The sequence below is a fragment of the Vigna unguiculata genome, chromosome 9, assembly GCF_004118075.2.
Source record: "Vigna unguiculata cultivar IT97K-499-35 chromosome 9, ASM411807v1, whole genome shotgun sequence".
Lineage (NCBI taxonomy): Eukaryota > Viridiplantae > Streptophyta > Magnoliopsida > Fabales > Fabaceae > Vigna > Vigna unguiculata.
This window is the reverse complement of record NC_040287.1, coordinates 9,093,727-9,103,317: the sequence shown is the minus strand read 5'-3', so window position 1 is coordinate 9,103,317 and position 9,591 is coordinate 9,093,727. Positions and strand designations below refer to the sequence as shown.

Here is a 9,591-nt window from a genome sequence, read left to right as displayed (position 1 = left end):
AAATCAAAATTTAATTAAAATTAAAATTTAATTTATATTTAATTTATATTATATTAAATATTTTTTATAATTTTATTTAAATAGTTTATAAAATATATATATATATATATATATATATATATATATATATATCTTTTTTAAATATATGCAAGTATGCGAGTATCCACAAGTACCCGCAAATTTTCTTAAAACCCGCGAGCAATTTTTAAACAGATACTCGACGAGTAAATAAGGGGTAGCAGGTGAAATTTTTTTCTACAAGTCGGGTTGCGTGTAGGTATTATTCGTGCCCGACCCGACCTGTTGTCATCCCTAGCAACATGAAAAGGGAGATGAAGTTTACATGTCCATCTGTTATCGATGATTGTAAATACATCATTGTATTTACTTTCATCATTGTTGAATGACATCATTATTATTTTCATGGCTTTCTCCATTGATTCATATATATAACCTATAGCTGTTTTTCTTTCCCCATCCACTAGACCAAGCACATGAACAAGAGGAGTCATGACTTTGAGAGTAATTACTAATTGATTCCAAAATGAAGACATAAGAACAACTTTTGTAACCTCCCTCCCCTTGGCTTCCTTAGATAGTTTGTTAATGCTCCATTCATCAAAAGTGAACATCTTTCTCAAATTTCTCTTCTTTAGATGTAACCTTTGTAATGATAAATAAGAGGTAGCAAATCTTATAACGACATGTATGTAACCTTTGTAATGATAAATAAGAGGTAGCAAATCTTATAATGACATGTCTTACTAATTCTCTTTTATTTGTAAATTGTCTCAATAAACTCAAGGTGCTAGAATGGCTATAGATAAAGCCAACAAGACTAACTCCTCTTTGAATTGTCTTTTTTATCAAAGGAAGTTTTCCAATGTATCAAGCATCAAATCTATCAATAGGCAACACAAGTAGTCCAATAGAGATGGGTCTTTTCTCTTCTAACAACTTACTAGTCAACACATAATTGTTCCCATGTTATAACTTGAACAACATTTTCTCCAATTTCCTCCACAAGGGAATCAAGCATCTCGAATTTTTTCTCCTGTCTTCACAAAGTTTGAACCATCAATGGACTTGACAAATATTGTCCCTACAGGGGAGCTCAGCAAAAAGTTAATCAAGCATTGTTGCTTTTGGTTAGTCCAAGCATATGACATAATAGAACAACCATGTTTGCTCCATTGCAATTTATGATCTTGTAAAAACTTCTCGGTGTACTGAACTTCCTTATTGAGAAATGGAACTCTAATTTCATGATAACTAGGAACAGGTAAATCAGATCCACAAGCACCTATGGCATCAATCATATCTTGAAAACTTTTCAGCCTCACAAGGTTGAATGACAAGTCTACTTGGTACTAAAATCGAGCAATATATTGATGAACCGAAACCTTTAAATTCTTGTCACATGCCTATTTGATGTTAGCTCACCTTAGTTTTTCCTCTCTTTTTTCTCTTATCTATTACAATAGATGGATTTCTACAGAACATATCCATTGGTCATTTTCTTCCATCTCTATTTCTCTTTTTATCATTGCTAGCCATGGAAATTTCAACTTCATCTTCACTTTCATGATTATTATTGACAGCATTATATCTAGGATTGATGGAGGAGCTGTATGTTCTTTCTTTATATAATTTTCAAAGTTCTTCTCTCACATTTTTTGGAGTCTTGGTGCAAGCATCAATATTGCCCTTCATTTCAATTAGATGTTCTTTTGCTCTAGTAACTCCTTCTTTCATAACTTTCCCATAATAATTGCAAATAGTTGTATTTAAATTTGATTCATCCATTGGATGACAATGTTTCCAACCCAGGTCACTTCTATGAGATGTTCTCGAAGTATCATGATCATTGGCCATTATTGTTGCTGGAATATAGGTATAGTCAAAGTAGAGAAGTAGAAAAAAAAAACAAACTTAACGGTGGCCGATGGTGGGGACTAACGGCAACTGGCGACGATAGTAGTAAGTGGCAGTGACTGTAGTTGCAGTGCCATGGTGAAGGAAGGAATAATAGCATTGTGTTGTTTTATTTTAGGTTAAAGAAAAGGAAAGAAAACTTTACTAGTGTGGCTATAGTAACTTAAGTAAAAGAAAAAGACAAGGTAAAAGAATGAAAGTGGTCAGAAATCTACAACGTAGGTCTAATTAAATAAAAAATTTAGTGGGTCAGGCCTAATTTGCTAAAAACTAAAAGATAAAGATCAAATTAGGGTTTTTGGTCATCTTCTTTCTCCCACCATGTCATCGCTGCCATTTTGCACGTTTCTTCTCTTTTGTTCAAGATCTTGGTTTTTGTTTTTCGATCCAATTTTTTCGCTACAACCGTTGTGCCACCATCACCTGCCATGCTAAAAGCAGCTGCCATGGGTCGCCATGAAAATCCCGATTCGCCTGTCTTATTTTGGCGACAAGCTAGGAAATCGTTACTAGTTTCTACCATGGTCAAAATTCAATAACACTGGATGAAAGCAAGAGAAGCCATAAGTATGATTTGCGACATTCAACAAAATAAGTAGAAAAATAATAACAAGTAAACAAAAATTAAAATGGATTAAGATAAGAGATTAGAGATAGAATATATGTTACCTTTAATTAGAAATTAAAAGATAAGTACAAGAAGACTTAGCATTTAAGAAAACTTTCTAAAATAAGAACTAAAACAAGGAAAAAGACTCTTGCGACTTTCAAATATGAATTATATTTGGCATACAGCAACTTCAACAACCTTGAATGGAGAATCAATAACCTTAATTAATATTTGATTAATTAATCATTATGGTTTTAAGATGTGAATGAATAGGTGTCAAACAGATTATATACTATTTGCAAAACCCAAATGGAAGATCACTTTGGTCAAACGGTTCATTTATTGGATTCTGATTTGACTATTTTTATCAAAACATTGCAAGAGACAATGATTAGATTAGTGTATGGATATAAACAAGAATAAAATTTAATCCTAAATATGTTAAATATTGTTGCTTGATAATCTTCTAAATAATAAGCTTGAATAGACAATTATCAGGCTTCAATTGTGTCTAATTTAGAAAACTCCAGAAAAATTTCATAACTTAATAGTTACAAAGCCAAATAGAGGTGATGTTCAAGGCTACGTTTAGGATTGATGAAATGGAGAGAATGGAATGTAACAGATTATGCGGATTGAAAAATAAAGGGATGAGAAGTGTAAGCGATGGAACCCATTTATTACCCCTCAAATAGGACGGATATATAATTTTAATTATATACTAAATTGTATTGTCATTGTGCAAGAGTAATCACTCGTACCATGTCCAGCAACTCCACATCTATTCTCACACTTACTTGGTCAGTAACCTCTGTTTTCACAACATATACCCTTCCTCCTTGCCCCTCTATTGAATACTGCCAAATTGTTCACATCCGAACCACTTGAGCAAATCGTAGACTTTTACACAAGCTTTGGCATGTTTGAGAAAAGTTGTTTAAGTGCTTCTTGAAAATTCTAATGGAAACATCTTAAAATTTATACCGCTATTATTGACAATGCTATGGGGTTGTTCTAAAGGACCCAATTAATTTTATATAAAACATATAAACTCAGAATTTTATCAGTATAGCAAACCGGTCACAAATGAAACAGATAAGTAAAAGACAAAACTACTCAAAAAGTAACATGTCAAGATGGTGTCTTTTTAATACTACAAAAAGAATAAAAAGGTAACAATTGAGGTTGGGAAATAAAAATCATCTACCAATTTAAACAATAAATGAGGTTGGAAAAAAAAAAGACTCGAACGGGTTCATTACAAAACAAAATTTCAGGTCATTGTATGACACCATATCTATTGCTTCCACGCTTTCCGTCCACGGAACTGTTTGCCAGATCGCTGATTTTTTTTCTTTTTCTCTATCCGGGTTCTTGATACCTTATCTCTCTTTGCAGCCAAGGGCATTTTCTTCTTGTGCTCCTTTTGTCGGTTGCTTAGGCCACCAGTCTGTTCACAGGAAACAATACAGGTCCATTGGTTTCCGATCAAATCAAGTAGCACGGCCATTATATGATATAGTTGTTCTTTCCACTTTCAAATTCAAATTCACACAATCTTATAAAATAAAACATTTTGTCTAGGCCAATCAAGTACGTCTTGGATTAAGGTAATAAAAGAAAAAAAGCAAGGAAGAGAAACTAACATACCTTATTCTGTTTTACAGCAGTTCGAGCATGATATTTTCCTCTTTCCTCCCTCCCTGCTCTAACCAATGCCAACCTTTCATCTTTGCTCATCTTTTTCCTTACATGAACCTACAAAATGGGGTACATGAATAGATAGCCCTGATTATTGACGTGTATAAGATGAAATTTTTTTTAAAGCGAATCTAGAACTGTATCTCATTTAAACAAAGCTTGTATTTCATCCTTTAGGAAAGGATTGCAGATTGAGATAATCAACCGAGCAATTAAATCCACTTACTTCCAACATTGCACCATCCACTCGCTTTAGACTTAGTTGATCAGAACTAGGAACTTTAATGCCTGATGACTTCGCTAGCCCCTGCTGAGCCAATGCATCTTTTGCTTCTCTTTTTGCCTACAATTTACATAAATAAATTCAACAAAAGCCACATACGTTAAAAATTGAACTTACTGAATAAGCCAAAGAAACCTTTAATTTTTTTATTCTCTGGAAGTCTTCATTAGAAAGAATTCCATCTTGAGATTCTGGTAGCACATCCCCCACTTTTGCCCCTGCCAATTTCTTCAAAGCCCGAAGACTTGTATCAGCAGCAATAATTTGACCATCAAAATCAGTAAACTTCCTCTTTTTGGCTGAGACTTTCAATTTACTTTTAGTCTCCACATTGCTGCCATCACTTAAATAAGCCTGTTCACCATCTTCTTCATGATCTGAAACATCATCCTCTTCATCATTGTCATCCCCCTTATCGTCAACATCTTCAGCAGTATCACTGTCACCAGCTTCAAAATCAGAACTCTCATCTTCATCTTCCGATATAGCATCGGTACCTCTGGCTTCATCATCATCACTTTCAGTGTCGTCATCACTGCATAACTGGCTCTCTTCATCATCATCATCATCATCATCATCATCATTAATACTCATCATATCATTTTGCTGGTCATTGTCCGAGACACTGCACGCAGAATCATCAGAATGATCACCATCCTGCTCATCGTTGTCAACAGTCTGCAATAACTCAACACCAGAAACATCAGTCGCAACAGTAACTTCTCCATATGCCTTTGGTCTTGCCTTTGGGTCAATAGGCCGTCCACGGTCCTTCTTAACTAGCAGTGAGGGGCAAAGCTGCAAATGAACAATATTAGTTAAAGTTGTGGAAAATGTACATGAGTGTGCTACTAGGCTTAAGCACACAAGGAGACACCTACTCATAACAGAGCCTTAACTACCTCTCTGAATAACCCAATAAGAGAACGAGCTGCCACTGAAACTGCCTTTTCACGGGACTTCTTATATAGTGCAAGGTCTTGTAACAAGTCTTCATTCATTAACTACAGTCCAAAATAAAAATATCAGAATAGCAGTTAGGGAACATAACAAGGTGCTCAAGGATGATCTACTGAAGGAGGAATAGTGTAGGAAACAAACCCCTAGACCATTTTAGTGACAGTTTGAATTTACAAGTTAACCAGCCATAGTGGTGGGACAATTTATCTTGCGGAAATAAAAATAAGTAAGATGCCTATATCCCTAGGATGATGAGATTGCAGTAGTTACCAATGGCATGCGCATGCATATCTCCCTCACTGCATTTAGTCCAACAGTAATAGCCTAAAAACATGAACCAAAATCATCAAGAAAGCAAACTTGAGTGTCCCTGCAGAAAAATGAAAATATATAGCGATATATAAAATGTTAATCAAACGGAAAAGAACACCTCTGGACGCGATCGGTCATGTACAAATTGATTTACTATTTGTTTGAACAAGGGCTCAACGGCATCAGGAGGGACCTGAATCCAAATAACACCTTGAATGAGATAGGATAAACAGAAAATCATAGGAGAACAAAAATATTACACAATAGCTAACAAAAAATCAAATTCTGAAAGAAAAAACTAAAACTATAAAAATAAAATGGATTGAAAATAAATCACAATTATACAGTACCATGTCATGGCAAGCCTGAACAACTGCCGCAAGCAAATTTGTTATGTCACGTTGATGTGGCTGATTACATGATGCATACATCACAACCGTCACACTTCAGTAACAAACAGAATACCAAATTTCACTTAAGTTATGAAATGATACCTGAATATATTTCTGAAGAAAAGGATAGAAGTCTAGCAAAAATAACCGGTGAAGTCCAATTGTCCGAGCAATCAATTTCAAGATCATCATCTTAACCTATAAGTTATGCAGGTAATTAAAGAACCAAGTCAATGTGTATTTCTGAAAAAGCACAAGAAGATTTGAAAGGAAGTGCTAGTCTTAATGTAATACAACGATTGGAATGCTTTTTAAGATTTACAAGAGTACGCACCTCAAATCGCTCGTTACAATTCTTAAGACGTGAGAACAGCTTCTCAGCAAAACCCTGAAGATCATATGGAATCAAGATGTTGATGTAATAAAACAAAATTTGAGCCAAAATGTATATAGGATGTTGAAATAAAAATTTTACCAACCTGAGCATCTTTAAGATGGTTAAGTGGTGAATAATAATTGTTATTAGTTCTTTCAGATGACATGCGCTGCTGCCTTTTCATGCTGCGTATGGCTCGTTGTAGTTTTGCTTTCTTTTTCTTTTTGCTCGCTGCTGTACCTTGGTGGCTTGCCTAAATTATGTAAGAATAACCAATAATTATAGACAACTAAGCGTATTTTACTACCACCATATTCAAATATAAGCAAAAAATAATCAATTACACACTAATTTAGATAGTCAATTAACACTATTCAATTTCACTAATGTCCCTTGAAAATAACTCCATTCTTCAAATTCCCATAATTGGAAGATGATATATCATGAAAAAGAAAAAGAGAAGAAAGTAGTCAACAAAAATAGAATCAGTTTAATAAAGGATGTTTTAAGATTGATATCATTAAATAACATGAAATGTGTACCAAAAATTAACCCATTGATTGCCTCCCCTCTACCCCAATCCTGCTCTCTCACAATCACTTTTCCCTCCATATCTTCCATTCCTCTCCTCTAGCCTAAGCAATGATTAGGATTCAACATAACAATTCCATCCACCAGTAACAGACTTCTATCGACTAATCCCACATCATTTCCCATTTAACCTGGCTCTCTCTTTTCTTGCTATATACGAAGATGGGAGGCCCATCAATATATATATGAAATACCCTGATTAAAAGTGCAACAAAAAATTTAATGTTAATAGGACAGTTATCATTAAACATCACCTTATAAAGGGTCTCCCTGCTGAGAACAACTTGAGGCGATTCATTTGTCTCATCGTCACTGCCTGAATCATCGCTATCATCATCATCTTGAATCTTCTCGTAATCAAGCAGAAATGATAAAGCTGCTATCATAATCCTGAAAGAGATAAAAAGGCATAATCCTTAGTGTGATAGAATTTCATGCTGTAACACAACATACAAAAAACAGATAAAAGAAAAACCTCGACGATGGATGGAAGGAAGCAGTGCAAATTGCATTTGCTGTTCTTTCATCAAACCACACTTTTCTCCTGTGAAGCTCACATAGGGTCACAAGTGCCCTCTTGGCCGACTCTTCCTCCTCTTTCTATTACAAAACACAAATTCACTGACCAGTTAGAAGACTTGAGAGTCTTTGGATTAGTTTATTTTATGTTTTAAACTACTTACAGAAAAAAAAAAAAAAAAAAAAAAAAAAGGCAAATGACGAGAAAAAGATCCACAAAAAACCTGAACCAATGCAAACAAGATATTCTGAAGAGCGCGGTTCTTGGCTTCGTTCTTATGCTTTTGGTTCATGCGCCTTATACTATGAACAACATGATCAAACGCCAGCTTCTTCACCGTCCTGTCACCTAAGGTTTGAAGTTCCATGAACAACGACAGCGTTTCTCCAACATCAACAACCTACACAAATGCAACATTACATCAAACCACGATACAACTTCCGTGAACTCAAATTGAAACAAACCGATTTCATTTAAACCTTTCTATTAGAGAGGAGGATAAGCGCGTGAGTGAGTTGGCAGCGAAGTCCAGAAGGCAACGTGCGCGCCGCGCAGCGAAGCAAGTCGGCGAGTTTGCGAGGGAAATCGGCGAGGTGTTTTGGGTAAAAAGGAGTGACGTGGGAGAGGAACATGGCCCTGTCGCCAAGGTCTTTGGCGATAGTGGGGTCGCTGCCGATGCCAGTGACGGAGGTGAAGTTCATAGCGGCTTGTCTCTGAAAGAGTTCCAGGGAGGAATTGAATTGGTTATAGATAAGAAGTAGCTCCGATTCGTAGCCTTCAGGATCGCACTTCATTTTCGATTGGAGTGACGAAAGACTCAGCTTCTCTGCGCTCCGACCGGACGCCGCTAGGGCTTCCGCCGCGGCTACCATGCCGCCGGAACCCATACTCACTCTATTTGGATTTCCCACCACCAAGGGATGAAAAACAAAATTGCAGCAGCAAAATCACAACACAACCCAGGCTTGAAGACAACCAACAGAGGAGATGAAAGTAAAAAATGCCAGGAAGAGTGGAAGGGAGAACAAAGCACCGAAAGGAATATTAGGGTTAGACTTGAAAACCCATAAGTGTAAGTTGAAATTTCAGGGTTGAAGGAAGCAATTGCAAGAGAGAAAGGGGCGTCAAAAATCCAAATTATGAAATCTAACTAGTCTCTCGTACCCTGGGTGCGTAAACACAGGCATTTTATTTTTTTGTTTTTCTTTTTAATTTTTTAAAAAAAAGTAATATAATTATTGTTATATTTGTATAAATAAATTTAAGATATATATATATATATATATTTAATTATTATAATTATATATAATATATAGGTATGCTATAAAAATTAAAAAAATTAATAATATAGGAAAATAATTATAATTATATTATTATATGATAATATAATATAAAATATTTTTATGCATATACTTTTGTATATTAAAATGTATGATAATAATTAAATTGGTGTATAATTATGGATTTAAAAATTTAAGAAATTGTTTTATATAATATTTAAATAAATAAATAAATAATTGAAATGAATATTTGTTGTTATTAAGTTTGATTAAAGAAATTTGAATATTATTTCTAAGGTATTTAAATAAAGAGTTATATCATAACCTCATCTACAAATTTCTAATTAGTTTCTATATTTTAATTTTATTTAATAAACTATGTGAAGGAAACAAATAAAAAGGAATTTTGTGTTGTATTGTATCGAAAAGAAAACAAGAAATATATACAAGAGTGAATATCTATAATATATGCAATACCTATAGTTATGTTATTATTCTTATAATAATTAAATTAATTAAAAAGATGCAACATTGTTTATTAATTCAGTTATTTTAATAATTAAAATATTTCTTTATGATTTAATTTTTAACATTTCCCTTCGATTTCGAGGGTGAATATCAAGAACTCTCA

General features: G+C 34.2%; 1 protein-coding gene across 1 annotated transcript; it reads right to left on the bottom strand.

Annotated features, from left to right (window-relative positions):
- Positions 1-3,645: 3,645 nt before the first annotated feature.
- On the bottom strand, positions 3,646-8,836 carry LOC114163829 (protein SDA1 homolog). The gene is made up of 15 exons (XM_028048181.1): positions 8,160-8,836; positions 7,904-8,080; positions 7,636-7,760; positions 7,415-7,550; positions 6,673-6,822; positions 6,528-6,581; positions 6,296-6,391; positions 6,152-6,211; positions 5,920-5,994; positions 5,760-5,813; positions 5,432-5,533; positions 4,665-5,327; positions 4,473-4,589; positions 4,196-4,303; positions 3,646-3,995 (listed from the first exon to the last, which is right to left on the bottom strand). The coding sequence occupies exons 1-15, from the start codon at positions 8,565-8,567 to the stop codon at positions 3,843-3,845; spliced, it is 2,478 nt and encodes an 825-aa protein (XP_027903982.1). The 5' UTR covers positions 8,568-8,836; the 3' UTR covers positions 3,646-3,842.
- Between the last annotated feature and the right edge of the window lie 755 nt (positions 8,837-9,591).

Excerpts from the sequence above, each read along its gene's own strand:
- LOC114163829 (XM_028048181.1), bottom strand. The coding sequence starts at position 8,567 with ATGGGTTCCGGCGGCATGGTAGCCGCGGCGGAAGCCCTAGCGGCGTCC. Across the intron at positions 6,582-6,672 it reads ACCATCTTAAAGATGCTCAG|GGTTTTGCTGAGAAGCTGTT; the intron begins GTTGGTAAAATT and ends TATGATCTTCAG. Across the intron at positions 5,534-5,759 it reads TATGCATGCGCATGCCATTG|TTAATGAATGAAGACTTGTT; the intron begins GTAACTACTGCA and ends TTTGGACTGTAG.